Consider the following 20,487-nt stretch of genomic DNA (forward strand, 5'->3'; position numbering starts at 1 on the left):
CAGGAGTGAGGGTTGGGGATAATGGGCCTATGTAGATATTCCATTTAAAAATTCTGCCGTTTCTAGCTGCAATAGTCACAACATTAACGATGTCTACACAGTATTTCTGATCAAGTTATTTTAATGGACAAAAAAATGCTTTTCTTTCAAAACAAGGACATTTCTAAGTGACCTCAAACTTTTGAACGTGCTGTTGTGAAGTGGGAAGTCTAGGCGCGACAATGGCTCAGCAGTGAAGTGGTAGGCCACACAAGCTTACAGAACGGGACCGCCAAGTGCTGAAGCACGTAAAATCGTCTGTCCTTTGTTGCAACACACTGCTGAGTTTCAAAAATGTTCGGGAGCTTTATGAAATGGGTTTCCATGGACGAGCAGCCACATACAAGCCAAAAATCACCATGACAAGTGTCTGCTGGAGTGGTGTAAAGCTCGCTGCCATTGGGCTCTGGAGCAGTGGAAATGTGTTCTCTGGAGTGATTGTCGGCTAATGGGGATCCTAATAAATCAAATTAATCATGCTTCACCATCTGGCAGATCGAAGGATGAATTTGGGTTTGGCGGATGCCAGGAGAACACCACCTGCCCAAATGCATAGTGCCAACTAAAGTTTTGTTCGGGCTAGGCCCCTAAGTTCCAGTGAAGAGATCTTGAAGCTACAGCATACAATAACATTATAGATGATTCGGTCCTTCCAACTTTGGCAGCCGTTTGGGGAAGGCCCTTTCCTGTTTCAGCATGACAATGCCCCTGTGAACAAAGCGAGGTCCATACAGAAATGGTTTGTCGAGATCGGTGCGGAAGAACTTGACTGGCCTGCACACCTGACTGACCTCAACCCCATCGAACACCTTTGGGATGAATTGGAACTGCGAGCCAGGCCTAATCGCCCAACCTCACTAATGCTCTTGTGGCTGAATTGGAAGCAAGTCCTCGCAGCAATATTCCAGCATCTAGTGGAATGCCTTCCCAGAAGAGTGGAGGCTGATATGTAAGCAAAGGAAAGACCAACTCCATATTAATGCCCATGATTCTGTTATGAGATGTTTGACTAGCAGGTGTCCCCATACTTTTGGTAATGTAGTGTATCTACCTGAAATGACATTATCTAAGTGATTGATGTATTGTATTCAGCAGTCATAAAAGTTTGCCTTATTTGCTTTGAAGAACTACAAAATAGTGTTTTTCCCTTTTTCAGGTACTCTTTGTCAAAGATGATTAGTAAAAATCCAAATCACTTAACAGATCTTCATTGTAAAGGGATTAAACACTTTTTCCCCATGCTTGTTCAATGAACCATAAACAATTAATAAACATGCACCTGTGGAACAGTTATTACGACACTAACAGCTTACAGACAGTAGGCAATTAAGGTCACAGTTATGAAAACGTAGGACACTAAAGAGGCCTTTCTAATGACTGGAAAACACCAAAATAAAGATGCCCAGGGTCTCTGCTCATCTGCGTGAACGTGCCTTAGGCATGCTGCATGAAGGCATGAGGACTGCAGATGTGGCCAGGGCAATAAATTGCAATGTCCGTACTGTGAGACGCCTAAGACAGGGAGACAGGACGGACAGCTGATCGTCATCGCAGTGGCACACCACGTGTAACAACATCTGCACAGGATCGGTACATCCAAACATCACACCTACGGGACAGGTACAGGATGGCAACAACTGTCCGAGTTACACCAGGAACACACATTCCCTCCATCAGTGCTCAGACTGTTCGCAATAGGCTGAGAGAAGCTGGACTGAGGGCTTGTAGGCCTGTTGTAAGGCAGGTCCTCACCGGCAACAACATCGCCTATGGGCACAAACCCACCGTCGCTGGACCAGACAGGACTGGCAAAAAAGTGCTCTTCACTGACGAGTCGCGGTTTTGTCTCACCAGAGGTGATGGTCGGGTTCGCGTTTATCGTCGAAGGAATGAGCGTTACACCAAGGCCTGTACTCTGGAGCTGGATCGATTTGGAGGTGGAGGTTCCATCATGGTCTAGGGCGGTGTGCCACAGCATCATCGGACTGAGCTTGTTGTCATTGCAAGCAATCTCAACACTGTGCTTTACAGGGAAGACATCCTCCTCCCTCACGTGGTACCCTTCCTGTAGGCTCATCCTGACATGACCCTCCAGCATGACAATTCCACCAGCCATACTGCTCGTTCTGTGCGTGATTTCCTGCAAGACAGGAATGTCAGTGTTCTGCCATGGCCAGCGAAGAGCCATGATCTCAATCTCATTGAGCACGTCTGGGACCTGCTGTATCGGAGGGCTAGGGCCATTCCCCACAGAAACGTCCAGGAACTTGCAGGTGCCTTGGTGGAAAAGTGCAGTGACATCTCACAGCAAGAACTGGCAAATCTGGTGCATCCATGAGGAGGAGATGCACTGCTGGACTTAATGCAGCTGGTGGCCACACCAGATACTGACTGTTCCTTTTGATTTTAACCCCCCCTTTGTTCAGGGACACATTAATCAATTTCTGTTAAGTCACATGTCGGTGAAACGTATTCAGTTTATGTCTGTTGTTGAAACTTGTCATGTTCATACAAACATTTACACATGTTAAGTTTGCTGAAAATAAATGCAGTTGACAGGGAGAGGACGTTTCCTTTTTTTGTTGCTGAGTTTTGTATATGGCCAATATACCATGGCTAAGGGCTGTATCCAGGCACACCACCTTGTGTCATACATAAGATCACCACTTAGCCGTGGTATTTTGTCCATATACCCCACCCCCTCGTGTCTTATTGATTAATTATACCATGGCATTGTTGAATACTCGTTTCTGATTGGCTTGAAGGGAATTCTAGCACGTGCATTATTTCCTTATAACCCATGGTATATTTGCACAGTGGAAATCAATGGATATGGTTCATTCTTACATGTTCTATATTTGAGCTGCTTTTGAAAGCAAAAGTCGAATTGAAAACATTATTGTCATTGTTGAATTTGATTTTCATAATAGCAAGCCAGGACTGATGGTTTGGTGAGCTCAACGAGCAAGTCTGTTTGTTTGGTTACCAAGGCAACTACTGTCGCTATCTAGTAAACTTGCTAACTACTTCAGTGGATATTGAACACATTTCTAGCGGCAAATGTGTTCAATTATAGCCATTGTATAAAAGGGATAATCAACACGTGGCTGTGGAAGGTCAGTCCCACTCTGCTAGCGCGTCGTGGAACACACCTTCCACGTTGTTCATTATTTTCCATAGAACGCATAGATCCTCTTGATTATCCCTTACATAATCGAACTGAAAGCACTAATCCCTCAACACTAGTTAACGGTAAGGCACTGGAGTGATGAACCACTCTTGCTGTCTCTGCCTGGCCGGATCCACTCCACTGGGATTTTCTGCCTCTGAGTCACTGGCCTTGCTCACGCTATCCCATGTCGTCCCTAATATTCCATGCCGTCCCTCACTTCATGCCAGGTTTTTTTCGCTATACTTAATTTGAGTGGGTTGAGTCACTGGCTTGATCGTCCTGTCCAGGTATGCGCTCCTCATGCTTGTGCGGTGGGGGAGATATTTGTGGGCCCCAGAAATCCAAATCAAATTTTATTGGTCACATTTAGCAGATGTTATTGGAGATGGAGCGAAATGCTTGTATTTTTAACAAAAACATTACTGGGCTAATAATGTAAGAAATGACACACCTGGCCTACTCTTTACTCTGTATTTATCAATGATGTCGCTCTTGCTGCTGGTGATTCTCTGATCCACTATCTCTGACACTATTCTGTATACATCTGGCCCTTCTTTGGACACTGTGTTAACAAAACTCCAAACAAGATTCAATGCCATACAACACTCCTTCCGTGGCTTCCAACTGCTTTAAATGCTAGTAAAACTAAATGCATGCCCTTCAACTGATTGCTGCTCGCACCCTCCCGCCTGACTAGCATCACCAAAGGCCATATACTGCCCACCACTGCGACCTGTATGCACTCGTTGGCTGGCCCTTGCTACATATTCGTCGCCAAACCCACTGGACCCAGGTAATCTATAAGTCTTTGCTAGGTAAAGCCCCGCCTTATCTCAGCTCACTGGTCACCATAGCAACACCCACCCGTAGCACGCACTCCAGCAGGTATATTTCACTGGTCATCCCCAAAGCCAACACCTCCTTTGGCCGCCTTTCCTTTCAGTTCTCTGCTGTCAATGACTGGAATGAATTGCAAAAATCACTGAAGCTGGAGACTTATACCTCCCTCTCTAACTTTAAGCATCAGCTGTCAGAGAAGCTTACCGATCACTGTACCTGTACACAGCCCATCTGTAAATAGCCCACCCAACTACCTCATCCCCATATTATTATTATTTATTTATTTTGCTCTTTTGCACCCCAGTATCTCTACTTACACATCATCATCTGCACATCTATCACTCCAGTGTTAATGCTAAATTGTAATTATTTTGCCTCTATGGCCTATTTATTGCCTTACCTCCCTAATCATACCACATTTGCACTCACTGTACATAGACTTTTCTATTGTGTTATTGACTGTAGGTTTGTTTATCCCATGTGTAACTCTGTGTTGCTTTTGTCACACTGCTTTGCTTTATCTTGGCCAGGTCGCAGTTGTAAATGAGAACTTGTTCTCAACTGGCTTACCTGGTTAAATAAAGGTGAAACAAAATAAAAAGTGCTCCCTATAATTATCCTGTCTGTCTCTCCCGGTCTCCCCTCCCGGAGGACCTGAGCCTTAAGACCATGCTTCAGGCCTACCTGACCCTACCTGGCCTGACAACTCCTGGCTGTCCCTGTCCCCAGTCCACCTGATTGTGCTGCTGATCCAGTTTCTGTGTTCTGCCTGCGGCTATGGAACCCTGACCTGTTCACCCGACGTGCAAACTTGTCCCGGACTTGCTGTTTTGACTTTCTATTTCTCTCTCTCTCTCGCTTGCTCTCTACCAGACAAGCTGCCTCGACCTCTGAATGCTCGGCTATGAAAAGCCAACTGACATTTACTCCTGAGGTGTTGACCTATTCAACCCTATGTAACCACTGTGATTATTTGACCCTGCTGGTCATCTATGAACGTTTGTTCTTCAAGATATTCAAGCTGGCCTTAATGGCCACGTACTCTTATAATCTACACCCTGCACAGCCAGAAGAGGGCTGGTCCTCTAGGTTTCTTCCTAGGTTCCTGCCTTTCTAGGGAGTTTTTTCTAGCCACTGTGCTTCTACATCTGCAACACTTGCTCTTTGGGGTTGTAGGCTGGGTATCAGTATAAGCACTTTGTGACAACTGCTGATGTAAAAAGGGCTTTAAAAATCTATGTGATTGAATTTGATAGGCCAGATGGAATTATCACCATATTGCTTATCAGAGATGACAGTGGTGCCACTTCTGTATAGATTTTTACCTATCTAATCCTTTGTTCATCTCAAGTGCTTTGGGGGTTCATCAGTCGAAGCACATTTGTGAGAAAATAAATCTTCAAAAACTGGCAACACATCACTGGAAGTAGGCTGCTGGGGCTGTCTCAAGTTAGGTGTGGGTCAAATATTATCCATCCTAGTAAACACATTGCAGAGTGTACATGCCTGGCTGTCATCTGGAACATTTACTTGAATTATTCTCTGTTCATTTATTATAAGGTGGATTCCAGAGCTGGGGTTATTCTCCCTTTGCTCGCTCTGAACTCTGCAATGACATTGTGTTAATGCACTCTTAAAATGGGAATGTGCAGCTGTCAGGGTTCAACACATCCCTACATCTGCCACTCTAATGTAACTCTGAAGTTCACAGTTTTCCTCCTAAGATTGTTCCTCTCCCCCTAGCATATGTATGGGGCCCTATGAGGAGAAGAGGCCGACTGGTCAGGCTTGGACACCAACTGCAGTGGGAGCGTGTGGCTTTGTCTTTCACCCATTCTTTTGGGGACCAGCTGTGCCCGGAGTGCGAGCGCCGAGCACAGCGATGCTACTGCTATAAATATGCGTCAGTGAGTGAGTGACAGCTGTGCAGTGGACCAAGGACACACTGTCTTGGCACTCCACGGACGAGTCACTCCAAACAAGGCAACCCCAGCATGACCTGAACACCAGTGATATATATCCAACTGTCTAGCTAATTGTCATTCATGTATTCAATTTCATAATGTAAGTTATGTATTACAGAAGCATTTGAATGAAGCCAAACCAATTCTGTGATAAAATAAAAGGAAATGTAACTGAGAAAAACATTTTACGACACTGTCTATTTTTATTGTTACTGTTTCTGAGAGCAGTGTGATGCTGAGTCGATGTAAGTGAAAATCATGTCTATTCCGCAGACTATATAGAGAAACGAGGCTGGGTTTTTGTACCAAGCTGTTTGTTTCTTTGTGTGTGTGTGCCCTTTTCAAGTGTTACCACCTGTCTTTTGTTAAGAAATAAATAAATAAACATGGACCACACCAGCTGTCCCTGGCAGTCCGTTCAGAGGTCAAGGGCTCCCACCGCTGGCCTTGTGAGGTGGTGGACACTTACAACTTTCATCTCAACAACTTCCTCTAAGTCTGCCTCTAAACTGGGGAATAAATAAATACAGAGAGTATTGTAGAGGTCCAAAACCATCTAAATGTACCCGGCTTAAAAGCCTTGGAAAGGAATGTTTTCAAAATTCCATGATTTAACTCAGAGCCCACATCACAGCCCTGACATCTAGCAGTTAATCCTTATCACATGGACCATACTTTCCATACTCAGGTTTGGTTCATGTAGAAATCCATGTGATGGCCAAGTGCAGATATAACATGCTGATAGTGATGTGAATACCCTGAGAACTGAAGAAATGTTTACCGTGTGAGGTCCCTTATTTACTGGGAGGTAGCGGAGGCCGTTTGGTGTTTTTGAATGATCTTGGGAGGACATTGTTTTCTTTGTGCTGTGGTTGGCTGGTCAGCACGGGCGGCAGTGTCTTCTGTTTGTGCATAAAGTTAGTGCTCAGAAGTGGGAGCAGACAGAGTGCCTGAGCTACTACCCAGTGACTGGATGAGGCCAAGGATGGGGCCGTAATTCAGGGTTGGGGGTGGGTGGATGCTGCCTTGTCTATGCACCACAGAATTGATGTGCTGGGGAGAGAAGTGGGAACTCCCAATCCATCCCCAAATGCATAGCAGAGTAGCTGGAGCAGAGTAGCTTTGCAGCGGGGGAATAATTAATACCCCTCCGCAAAGAAAATGACCAGTGAATTGACATGGAGATTCCCAATTAGACACACTTTTTTTTTTGCTCACTTATGCAGTTTACTTTCATGAAAGAAAATTAAAAGGTGATTAATATGACACAACAATTGAAAGTTCTTGAATAATGACATGCCCCTGCTAAAGATCCCCTGCAGGTTATGGGTTCAGTGGGATAGAGAAGACCCACAATATTACCACATTGTGTTGTCTGTATACAGTCCTCTCACTACCAACACACACTTATCGGGTGTTGCTTGTGCAAAGGCAACAATGAAGACTCTCCTTGACAATATCTAAAGGTCGACAGTGGAAAATCCTCTTTCACCAGTTTGAATGCGTATTTCAATTTCCCATGCCAATTATTATATGGATTTATTGCCACAAATCCTGTCTTAGATTAGTGTGTCTTGGTCAGTAGAACACAAAACATAGGATTGGACAACTAAATCCCAAAGTGGGAAGAGTTGTGCCCCTAAACATGTTAACATGGTAATATCAGGAAACGCACAAGAAAGACATCCACACGAGGCACAGAAAAGTATCCTGTTTAATCTATGCATAATCTTAATAAAGACCTAACTCAAGATTGTCACATCTCCACAGCACGCACACACACTCTCTGAAAGCGCAAACAAAACACAAAAAAAGCACATACAATTACAGATCAAAATAAATTGCCTCAAGTTCTACACAATGTCAATTCTGAATAAGATTGACCCCTAATCTTTAAACCACTAACACAGAAGCAATTGATTACTATAAAATATAACTTTCTTATTAAAAAATTATATTAAATTCTAATGGCACTTCTACAAATTCTAATATTACCATTGACATTTATCAGCATTTCATTTTACAAATCAAATAATTGAGTCAAATGTTGCACAAGAAACAATTCAATAAATATTTCTCATGATTGTACACAATTTCACAGTCTTAACCTGCCAAATGCACAAATTCCAGTATTAATGTAACCCAATACTCAGTTTTAGACTTAAATCCTACAGCATGAATTAGGAAAACAGAACCCCACTGATCAGGAGCAGTAGCATGAGTTTTCATTCACATTAAACATGACATCTATGGAAAACAATTAGGTTAATTCCCAAACATGGACTTAGCTTAGAGCCAAACAAAAATACTTGCATTCAGTTTGCTCAACATTAAATTGAATTCCAGATTAAAAACCTTTACAAAAGAGTAATTCATTTAACAGTAGCAAAACTCCAACCCTGAAACTCGTCTCTAAAAGCAGCAGAAAACAGGCTTAGTTGACATTTTGATAAGGTGAAAGAAAAAAACAGAAATTTGTATAGCCTGAATATCATCACAGCAGTCTGTGGCAAATGTACAGTGTATGAAAGGGGCAACTCCAGGTGCAACACTTGTCTGTGTTTCTACAAGGCACATTCTGTAACAATCCTGGAGATAGAAATAATGACTGAGAAACCATCAAAACAAGAATTTACTGTTAGTTTTCTAAGCCTGTACAACTACATGTGTACATTAGAGAAAACAATACATCAATGTTTCAACTGCATCACATAAGAAATGTTCCTTTCAAAAGATTGAGAAAATATGCAACAAACTACATTCCTGTGTTTCGATTGAAATACCACAAATTGAACACTACATGACATCTAAAAAAAAGAAACACAGCTTCATGAAATATCACTCATTCCAGGGGGAGGATGGGTACATAATTGGATGTTAATAAATACTACCTACATACTAATGATTAATAATGATGATGATGATTCAGTGTTGCAATACCACATCTCAAAAAGGTTCTTGAAAATCAGGCAACACCAACACTTGAAAAGAGAAATACGCTTACAATTATAGTGATTGTGTTGCTAAAGACGCTATGGAGTTACTGTAGTATCCTCTCCACATAAAAGAACAATGAAGCACTTATCTAATGCATGCTGGGAATCGAGGGCTGTTCTTCGATGCCTCCAGACAATGCACCTGTTTACCGTCTTCCAGGTCTCCCTTTGCCTAATACATTTCTCGCATTCCAATGGCTCCATTCAATACAAAAAGTGCAAAGAGAGACTCATGGTGCCTTTTTCCCCCCCACAGTGAGGGCAGACATGCACAATGATCCCTTGAGAACTACCTGGGACAGGAGAACAATGCTTGTATTGTATGACTTCTATAGATATTCTACACCATATCGGTGTGTTTGTTCTTGTGAACAACTGCTTCCTCTGCCGGAACAGCAGTCATAGCAGTATTACTCCCTGTTTTGTTCTGGAGTGAAGACATGGCCTGTGAGACATTACATCTGAAAAGGAAGCCAAGTTCACTGGAGTGAGACAGGAAAAGGAAACCCAAATCACGGTGGGAGGGAAGACATGAAACTCTTACCTAAGAGATTGAAGCCTTAGTAAAACACCTTGATAATCAACTCTACTGTGTTCTTCTAATACAGAGAAACAGCATACATACTGATAAATATAATATATATTTACATTAAATATACAAATAGTAAGAAATAGCAGCCTAGACAATATCAGTGTTGAAACTATATGCATGCTCAAAACAAGTGCTTCGGTGAGAATACGCAATTTAAGATTTCTGCGTAAGATACATTAACAGACCATTTCTTTACAGTAACAGGATTTGCAGAAATGAATAAACGACCCCAACATCAATTCCATAGTACCAAGATGACAAGGCATCAAAAGTCTCTAAGCTTAGAGAAATCAGCTCATCTTTATAGGTCACACCTAAAGTAAACCCTGAACCAAGTTAAACGAATAAATCCTTCAGATCAAGTCTTCTCAGGACAGATGAAACCAATATCTTGGACTTTTAGTGCTACTCACCTTGTAGGAATCATATGTATAGCATCAAAATGAACCCAACTTCAATGAAATCTTTCCAACACACAACAGGCCCATTAAATCCACATTCTGTCCAAAGATTCTGTCAAGCAAAGTTCCACCAAAGGATTCACTCAAACATTAAATCAGACATCAGTAGTACTTCAACATGAACAGAAAAATAGATAGGATACTTTATAAGAGAAACCACAAGGGGCAAAATGAATTCAGTAGATTTAGCATTTTGAGCTACGTGTTCTGATGAACGGACAGTGTGGCAACAAGACATCCACAGGACACCATCTCCTCAGAGAAGCACTGAGGCACACCGAGAGTATACTTTGACCATCTCTCCCACTCTCTGCCCTGTCTATCAGGGCATGTCTCCAGCATTATTATATGGACAGCAAAGGAATATGCAAACGTGGTTACCCTTTCTTTTACAGTGCTGTAATACAGACAAATAACCCAGAAATTGAACTTACTAAATAGAAGCCAACAATTGTTAATGAATCAATTGGCATACAAGTGCCAAGGGCTATCACTGAGTGACCAAGTTACTTCCTGGTATTAAGGCACTGTAAAGGGAAAGTGCTGATTACGTTTTTGAAGGCCCACAGATTAGTTGTATTGAAGGCAACAGGTCCTATGCTTGTATGAGAACAGGAGTGTCAATCATTTCAGTAGGCACCAGTGTTACAGGCATTAGCTGCAATCTTTAGTAATTACCACCCAACCTGTGTATGCTAGAGCATAAACGTGACAAAACAATTCACTTCTAAATGTTCATACAGCAGCCTGAACATTGAACATTGAAAGGCCAGTGCAGCAAAAAAAGTAATTCCTTCAGGACATGCTCCATCTTACTATATGAAAAACCCTTCCAACTCCTGTATTTATTTTCGTCCTCTATTATAAAGAAACATCATGATGTCTGCTTCATTCCTACCATAAAGAAAACGACAATACTAGCTACCCCCAAAAAATTATCCAGTAGTCCAACTTCAAGTATTTTTTCACTGCCTTGTGATATTTCTTCCTGTTAAGCAGGTTGACTAATAAATAAGGTTGGATATAAAATAGATTGCTACTCTTGGGCAGTTTTAGTTTCCTCTTCCACATGTGCACTAACCAAATGTTAATCCATTCAGGAGTGTGCGCTATAATTCGCTTGCAGATATATGCGTAGAAATGTGTTTCTATTAGCAGAATACACTTCATCAAGTACAGCAGTTTTGTACTACCAAGACAGACAGAATTAAACAAGTGCAACTGATTTGTCCACCTTCAACATATATCCAGCTTGAGTGGAAAAGCACCCCATCTTATTATTGTAAAACAAAATTATAAAGTCCAACATCCTTCCAGTGAAGTCCAGTTTTGTGCATTATAAAGTTGCTACACTTTAACTTAAGAAATGCCACATGGATTAGAATTCCAAAAGGATATGTCTTTAACAATTTGTGAATATGTATAACTAGTACGTTACTGTGGAGGTATATGCAGTAGTAGTACTCAGGGAGTGATAAGACGTTACTCGGTCTTATTTCATGGCACTGGTGGGAGGGGTTTATCCAATGGCGAGGGTCTTGACAAGGCCACAGTGGAACTTGCGGATGTGGCGGTACAGGTCCCCAGACTGGGTGAAGCGCCGCTCACACCACTTGCAGGCGTGAGGCTTCTCACGTGTGTGAACCACGGCATGCCGGCTCAAGTTATGAGAGTACTGGAAGCTCTTGCCGCACTGGCCACAGGTGTATGGTTTCTCGCCAGAGTGTGTGCGCTCGTGCCGCTTCAAGGTGTACATGCAGGAGAAGGTCTTGCCACACTGTGAGCAGGTGGGAACAGAACCGTCGGGGGAGAGCTTAGAGCGTGCCCCGTCCTTCTCGCGGAAATGCGAGCTGAGGTGCAGTTGGAGCACATGGGGACTGGGGAACACCTTGCTGCAGAGTGGACACACACACACCTGTTGCCCCGGGGGCAGCAGGACCCCACTGGAGGTGGAGATGTCCGAAGAGGCCAGGTCGTCCTCCTCCTCACTGTCTCCCAACAGCCTCCCCCTCCTCTCATCGCACTCTCTGCCCCTCGTGCCCCCCTTCCTCCACTGCCCACCCCCTCCTCCATCAGGTCTTCCTCCTGGGAGAGCAGGGCCGATGTGGAGCCGTTGTTGCCTGGGAAGAGGGCAGCGAACCCTGTCACCACTGAGCTCCTGGCACTATTCCCAAAGCGCTGGCTCTCCGGGCTCATCGCCTCACTGTCCTCCTGCTCTGACAGCAAGTCGTGTTCATCTTTAACAAGTGGCTCAGTGCCCTGCTGCTGGCTGTCGAGGGCCAGCTGTCCCGAGATGTAGGTGGGGTGTATGGGATCTCTGCTAGACAGTGGCTTGAAAGACAAATCCAGAGCACAGTCCATGTCAACTGAAGCCCGGGACCTCTGGGACAGCAATACTGTGCAACTACTGACATCAGCTTTTGTTTTTCCAGCTGTTTGGACGCAGGGCTCGGCCTCTGCTGACACATAATTGACACCTACAAGGTCCGGGGACCTGCCAGGGTGACCGTTTGCCTTCTGCCTGCTCTGTGCAGACCTATCACAATCTGTGACAGCCAGTCTGACTTCGCTGTTGTCCATGTCAAACTCCTCTGCCGGGGGGGCTCTCTGGGGCAGCTGCTGTGTCTGTCGCCGGCCTGGCCCTGGCTGCTTGCTCTGCAGCTCACTGTCTGAGGAGCTTTCCTTTTCCAGACAGCTCAGTGCTATCACCTCGCTAACCTTCTCATCCAGGTAGCACAGTTCCTTATCTTTCAGCTTGCTTTTGCACACTTTCACTATATCATACATGTGAAGGTAACTGGCCGCAGCCAGGACATCCTCCACTGGCAGAGTGTTGAATTCCAGCTTCCCCTCATACATAAACTCAAGGAGCAGACTGAAAGCCGGGGCTGTCACAATGTCACTGTTCAGATGCACAACGTCCCTTTTGTCTGGCTGGTCCCTGTAGAAGAGATGGAAGTACATGCTGCATGAGGCCAAAACGGCTCTGTGCGCTTTGAATCGTGCATCCCCTACGAGAACAGTGCAGTCACAGAGGAAACCTTGGTGACGCTGCTGACTCAGGCACTGCAGCAACTGGCGGCTATGGTCTGGGAACTCCATTCTTCCGTCATAACCTGATGAAAAACAGGAAAAACTGGATATTAAATCAACGAAATACTGCAATATAGAGGGCACTACAGAGTGTCAGCAACACATCTGGTCTTCAAGGAAACTACAAACAAAAGTAAACCAACACCAAACGAAATGTACAGGAAAAGAATACAACTGGCAGAAAATGCCACAAAGTAGTCTATCTATGCAAACATTAGCAATTAAAATGCGAGACATAGTTGTTTAAAATGTTTAAGACTACATTTCCATCGAATGTTAAATAGAAGCGCCATCGCTATTACAATATGATAAAGGGGTCATTATCATATCGACTTCTTTACGCATCAATAGGGCTACTTAAATCAAAATAAATATTTTTATTTTATTCTCGGTTAGTCTACAGATTGAGGTGTGTGTGTTTTTCAGTGTTGCCCTTTTGAACTCTCCTACCTTTCTCTCAAGTTACCAACAGCAGTCTGATTAGTCGCACTAGTTCTTGAGCTTCACATGGAAATGCGAAACGGACGGACCGGGTACAGTCGCACGCACGCTTCCACACAGACAAAAACGATCGCTACTCAGTCGTTGTTCGTGTATACTGAACAATGATCAGGAACCGTTCATTTACCAAGCATGCAAACAGAGACCGGCAAAAACTCAGGCTTGTGGATACCAGCACTCGCCCATCGGGCAAGGTTAAGAAAGACGCCAGGGGAGTGAGTAAACTGGTGCTCTGTTAGCTAATTACACTGCAAGCTGTAGAGTCAGCTGCTCTGACATCACCGCAATGGAAACGCTACCTCCAGCTGTGCTCCCCTTTAAGCCATATGTTACTCTGAGTCGAGTTACGTACAATAGACACAAACTTGTTTCAGATGTTGCATCAGTCCCAACACTAAAATATTATACACTTAATAAGAAAATGTATTTTATTTTAGCATTAAAGGACACTTGACAAGTCGAAATATGGATAACTTTATAACGCATCGTTGTTCCTTTTGCGCACTAGTCAGCCACAACTTTAATGATACACCAATAGAACAAAAGTATGTAAAAACATTTAAAGTTATTAAAATAACAATGGACCAGACTACAGACAACAAACAAATGTCCCTATGAACTTTTAATTAGGCCTAACCAATAATAAACCGAAAATACAAATGTTTGCTTTTCGCGAACTAGATTGCCCTGTTTTAACGAAAGGAAAACTACAAGCAGAGGCAAGAACGCAGGAAGATAACGCTACATGGTCGTAATTCATGACTCGAAGCCTTTACACAGCAAAGGAGCTCAGCAACTGTAGCTGACCAAGCCAGCTGCGCTGCACGGAGGTAGCGCTGGATATTAGAACTTTCGGTTTCAACATTTTCATTGTCAAAACGCAATACTTACAAATATTTTCCTTGTCTCCGTGTTTTCTTAAATGTTCTTACGTCCTTTCATGATGTACGGACAGATGTTCGCCTTTCCTGTCGTTTATTGAGCTCAGTTCGACCCTGGCAGGCAAGCTGCACTCAGTGCTGTGTGTCAAGCAGGTTGTTAATGGACCAGTCTCGCGATAACACCAACCACAATAAGTTCTGTACTACTGCATGAACTCACACAGTGGCAGCAAGTAGCAGTGTTCTTTGAGAACATAATTTGACCTGCCTTAATCTATCTCCTTTTTCTGGAATATGTCCACCTGGGAATTGATTGATGCTTTGAAAGATGTCTGTTCGCACAGTGCATAATGTGTATCAAATGTTTTGATAATTTTCTTTCTTCTCTTTAATGTATATGGAAAAGACAATTATGCTCCCATTCTATATACAGTATTTGTTTTGTCTGAGGATGCAGAACAGAAGATCTTTTTGATATTCCAACACATATGTATTTTTATCTTGTTGCTACAACTTATATTGGGTGAGACCAGGCTGCAAGAAATGGGAAGTCCAAAAGGAAGAATGTTTATATAAATAAAACAGGAAAATACATTTGGGGGGACTTGCCATACCCACAACACTCTGTCACATCTATAATAAAATATACACTTTGATATTTTCTTTAGGAATGATGGAACCTGCTCAATAAACATGCTGCATTTATCTATCAAAGAGGAGATGATCATAAGGATTCATTATGGAGAGTAATTAAGACCAAAATACAGATGTTTCTCATTTTCACTGGTCGTCATAGATTTCTAATTCCATATTTTCAAAATACATATATTGAGGGAAAGAAGTGGCTTCAAGTTGCAGCTGCTCTTCTTGTGGCCCCCTCTCCACCCACCCTGCAACTGCTTCAGTCACCTTTGCCCTGTGTTCCAGCTGTCGTGTGTTTTTTGAAAGGGCCATTTGCTGTTATTCTCTGCCCCTTGACAGAGAGGGGAGTGAGCAATGTGACGGGAGACGGCAGGCACTGGTCAGAAGGGGACACTGGCTAAAGATCCAGTTACTGCTTTATTCCATTTTTAGTCTACCGTTGACAATTAAATCTATAATCACCATGGCATCTTGTCCCAAGCCTTAGCAAAGCTCAAAAGAACAGCAGGTTTATTTTTTTGTGTTCTCTCATCCTGTCGGACAGTATTGATTTTAGTGGTAAAATATATATGATCTATTAAAGGCATGTACAATTTTTCTGTTTGGTCAAAAGGTCCAAATATGAGGAACCAGTAATATAAAATACACATAAGAAAGTAAGTATTATTGAGTGAATTTATATCATTTTCAAATACTTATTGCAATAAAAATGATCTAAAATAATTTCGAACATGTGCCAAATGCCAACAATGTTAGTTATTTATATTTGTTAGGCCAAGCCATGTAAAGAACAGCTATGTGTATAAGAATTGGACCACTGGCAGCCCCTGGGTCAATGGCCACACAGACCCAGGCAGCAACCAGTAGAGGACGGGTGGTGGTGGTGTGGTATGTGTTTATGGGGTGAGACAAAGCAGTGGATGTGCCCAGGGATTGTGGCCTTCGAGAGAGGCTCAGCATGGTCAAGTCTCTCACACAGAGAGAAAGAGAGAGGTATGGAGAGAGACTTAGAGAGAGAGAGAGCACTTCCTGGAGGTTCTTTCCACCTCTCTGCAATCATCAATGGCATTCTCCCTCTGACCCACTCTTTGCTCAGATAGACAAAGGCCCTGCATTCCTCTGCAGTCTGACTGCCAGGCCTAGCCAGGTCCAATTTAAGCATATCACTCATTCCCCCTGGACCAATGGCCTCATCAGGGGGCTGGTCATGAATGATAATTCACAGGTTTTATGCATATTAATTGTTACTATTTATATCAAACAATCAGTTCTACTGGTTTCCCCCCAATGTATTAAATTGTTTCTAGAATAACATTAATATGACAACTGTGGTTTTGTTACAGAGTTGAATGTATGAAATGTCATACTTTCTCTTCATCTAAGCCTTTGACATAATACGCTGAACACTTTTATACACCTATACATACAGTACCAGTCAAAATTTTGGACACACCTACTCATTCAAGGGTATTTCTTTATTTGTACTATTTTTTACATTGTCGAATAATAGTGAAGACATCAAAACTATGAAATAACACATGGAATCAAGTAGTAACCAAAGAATTGTTAAACAAATCAAAATACATTTAAGATTCTTCAAAGTAGTCACCCTTTGCCTTGATGACAGCTTTACACACTCTTGGCATTCTCTTAACCAGCTTCATCTGGAATGCTTTTCCACCAGTCTTGAATGAGTTCCTACATATGCTGAGCACTTGTTGGCTGCTTTTTCATCACTCTGCAGTCCAACTCATCCCAAACCATCTCAATTGGGTTGAGGTCGGGTGATTGTGGAGTCCAGGTCCTTTGATGCAGCACTCCATCACACTCCTTCTTGGTCAAATAGCCCTTTACACAGCCTGGAGGTGTGTTGAGTCATTATCCTGTTGAAAAACAAATGATAGTCCCACTAAGCACAAACCAGATGGGATGGTGTATCGCTGCAGAATGCTGTGGTAGCCATGCTGGTTAAGTGTGCCTTGAATTCTAAATAAATCACAGACAGTGTCACCAGCAAAGCACCCCCACGCCATCTGTTAATTGAAATTAATTCCAGGTGACTTCCTCAAGAAGCTGGTTGAGCGAATGCCGAGAGTGTGCAAAGCTGTCATCAAGTCAAATGGTGGCTACTTTGAAGAATCTCAAATAGAAAATATATTTTGATTTGTTTAACACTTTTTTTGGTTACTACATGATTCCATATGTGTTATTTCATAGTTTTGATGTCTTCACTATAATGCAGATTTTTTTTTTAAATAAAGAAATCAGGTGTGTCTTTTTTACATTATCTCAGATGTTGAATATAGTTTTCAAACCATTCCAAAACAAGTAATGTAGCACCAAACATATGTAAAGCTAAGCACCGTTAGAGCAAAAGTATTTGAGTAAATACCTATACAGAAACACAAAGAGACAATGTGAGATGGCAGTACACTGTCTGCTTTTCTCTGCCCCAAAATGTGTGGTGTTTATGATCAAATAGAGAGGAAAAGCGAGACAGGCTGTGTAGAAGCAGGATGTATGTTTGTCTGGTAGTAGAGACTGAGGCAAAGAACTTAACATGGTCTTTTGACCTTATTATAGAAAGATCAGTTACATCCCAGGGTGCACAACTTCACTACTCTCCACTGGGGCAAAGTTTCAAACAGGGGAGGACGGAGTCATCACCTAAAACATCAACAGCAGGTTATTGGTGGAGAAAAAGGGGGAGGAAGGCGGGGTGCCTTGTAAGTATTCGCAGACGAGTAGGTAAACCGCCACGACCCTCCGTATTATTGGCCAACATGTAATCATTGGAAAACAAACTGGACGATCTACGATTAAGGCTAGCCTACCAAAGGCGCATTAAAAACTGTAATATCTTATATTTCACCGAGACGTGGCTAAACAACGACACGCATAATATAGAGCTGGCTGGCTTCTCCGTGTATCGGCAGGACAGAACAGCTACATCTGGTAAAAATTAGGGGCAGGGGTGTGTGTTTATTTGTCAATAACTGCTGGTGCGCGATGTCTAATATTAAAGAAGTCTCGAGGTATTGCCCGCCTGAGGTAGAATACCTCATCAGAAACTGTAGACCACACTATTTACCAAGAGAGTTCTCATCTATATTATTTGTAGCCGTCTATTATTTACCACCACAAACCAATGCTGGCACTAAGAACGCACTCAACGAGCTGTATAAGGCCATAAGCAAACAAGAAAATGCTCATCCAAGAAGCGGTGCGCCAAGTGGTCGGGGACATTACTGCATCCAAATTTAAATCCGTTTTACTTAATTTCTACCAGCATGTGACATGTACAACCAGAGAAAAAAAACTCTAGACCACCTTTACTCCACACACAGAGTTGCATACAAAGATCCCCCTAGCACTCCATGTGGCAAATCTGACCATAATTCCATCCTCCTGATTCCTGCTTACAAGCAGAAAGTAAAGCAGGAAGTACAAGCGGCTCGCTCAATACGGAAGTGATCAGATATGCAGATGCCACAGTACAGGATTGTTTTGCTAGCACAGACTGGAATATGTTCCGGGATTCATACAATGGCATTGAGGAGTATACCACCTCAGTCACCGGCTTCATCAATAAGTGCATCAACGACGTTGTCACCACAGTGACCAGTGGATTACAGGCAACATCCACACTGAGCTAAAGGCTAGAGCTGCCGCTTTCAAGTAGAGGGACACTAATCCGGACGCTTATAAGAAATCCCGCTATGCCTTCAGATGAACCATCAAACAGGCAAAGCGTCAATACAGGACTAAGATGGAATCCTATGACACCAGCTCTGATGCTCGTCAGATGTGGCAGGGCTTGAAAACTATTATGGACTACAAAGGGAAACCCAGCCTCGAGCTGCCCCATGACGTGGGCCTTACAGACTAGCTAAATGCCTTTTATTCTCACTTTGAGGCAAGCAATACTGAAGCATGCATGAGAGCACAAGCTGTTCTGGAAGACTGTGTAGCCGATGTGAGAAAGACCTTTAACAGATCAACATTCACAAAGCCCCGGGCCAGACAGATTACCAGGACATGTACTCAAAGCATGCACGCACCTACTTGCAAGTGTCTTCACTGACATTTTAAACCTCTCGCTGACCGAGTCTGTAATACCGACATGTTTCAAACAGACCACCATAGACCCTGTGCCCAAGAAAGCGAAGGTAACCTGCCTAAATGATTACCGCTGTCACGGATCCCCCCGGTACTGATGCTCATTCTGTTCACCAGTTCTGGAGGTCCATGTCACCGGCTTTCCAGGCTTCACTGAACGGGATTCAGTATCATCAATCCCAGACTGTCTTGTCTGATTACACACACCTGGTTCCCATTTCCCCTGATTATTATGTTATATATGTGCCGTCTGTTCCTTCTGTCTTTGTCGGTTATTGTATCCATGTCCGTTGGTTGTGTGAGTATCTCTGCGTTGGTGCAGCTGTTATTCTGCGTGCTTTATATATTGTGTATTACGGGTATTGTCCCATGTTGTTCACCGAGGTTTCCCCTCACTCTTTTGTTTGGGTACAGCCCAGTGTTTTTGTATGCATGTTTGTTTTGGGTGTATTAAAAACCCCTGTTGTGTATTCCTGCGCCTGTCTCCAAATCCTTTATACCAGCATGACAACCGCCATATAGCACTCACGTCGGTAGCCATGAAGTGCTTTGAAAGGCTGGTCATGGCTCACATCAACACCATCATGCCGGAAACCCTAGTCTTACTCCAATTCGCATACCCCCCAACAGATCCACAGATGATGCAATCTCAATGGCACTCCACACTGCCCTTTCCCACCTGGACAAAAGGAACACCTATGTGAGAATGCTGTTCATTGACTACAGCTCAGCGTTCAACACTATAGTACCCACGAAGCTCATCACTTCAACTGGATCCTGCCCTTTCTGATGGGCTGCCCCCAGGTGGTAGGGGTAGGCAACAGCACATCTTCCACGCTGATCCTCAACACTGGGGCCCCTCAGGGGTGCATACTTAGTCCCCTCCTGTACTCCCTGTTCACCCACGTTTGCGTGGCCAAGCACAACTCCAACACCATCATTAAGTTTGCTGACGACACAACAGTGGTAGGCCTGATCACCGACAATAATGAGACAGCCTATTGGGAGGAGGTCAGAGACCTGGCTGTGTGGTGCCAGGACAACAACCTCTCCCTCAATGAGATCAAGACAAAGGAGCTAATGGTAGACTATAGGAAAAGGAGGGCCGGACATGCCCCCATTAACATCGAGTTTCAAGTTCCTTGGTGTCCACATCTCCAACGAAACTATCATGGTCCAAACATACC

General features: G+C 43.3%; 1 protein-coding gene across 1 annotated transcript; it reads right to left on the reverse strand.

Moving 5' to 3' along the window:
* Nucleotides 1-7,711: 7,711 nt before the first annotated feature.
* On the reverse strand, nucleotides 7,712-14,716 carry LOC135508264 (zinc finger and BTB domain-containing protein 18.2-like). Its single transcript, XM_064928328.1, is given in 3 exon segments — nucleotides 7,712-12,084; nucleotides 12,087-13,180; nucleotides 14,550-14,716. Coding segments are annotated over 2 exon segments (1,581 nt in total). The 5' UTR covers nucleotides 13,167-13,180; nucleotides 14,550-14,716; the 3' UTR covers nucleotides 7,712-11,583.
* Between the last annotated feature and the right edge of the window lie 5,771 nt (nucleotides 14,717-20,487).

Source organism: Oncorhynchus masou, chromosome 21 (genome assembly GCF_036934945.1).
Source record: "Oncorhynchus masou masou isolate Uvic2021 chromosome 21, UVic_Omas_1.1, whole genome shotgun sequence".
Taxonomy (NCBI): Eukaryota; Metazoa; Chordata; class Actinopteri; order Salmoniformes; family Salmonidae; genus Oncorhynchus; species Oncorhynchus masou.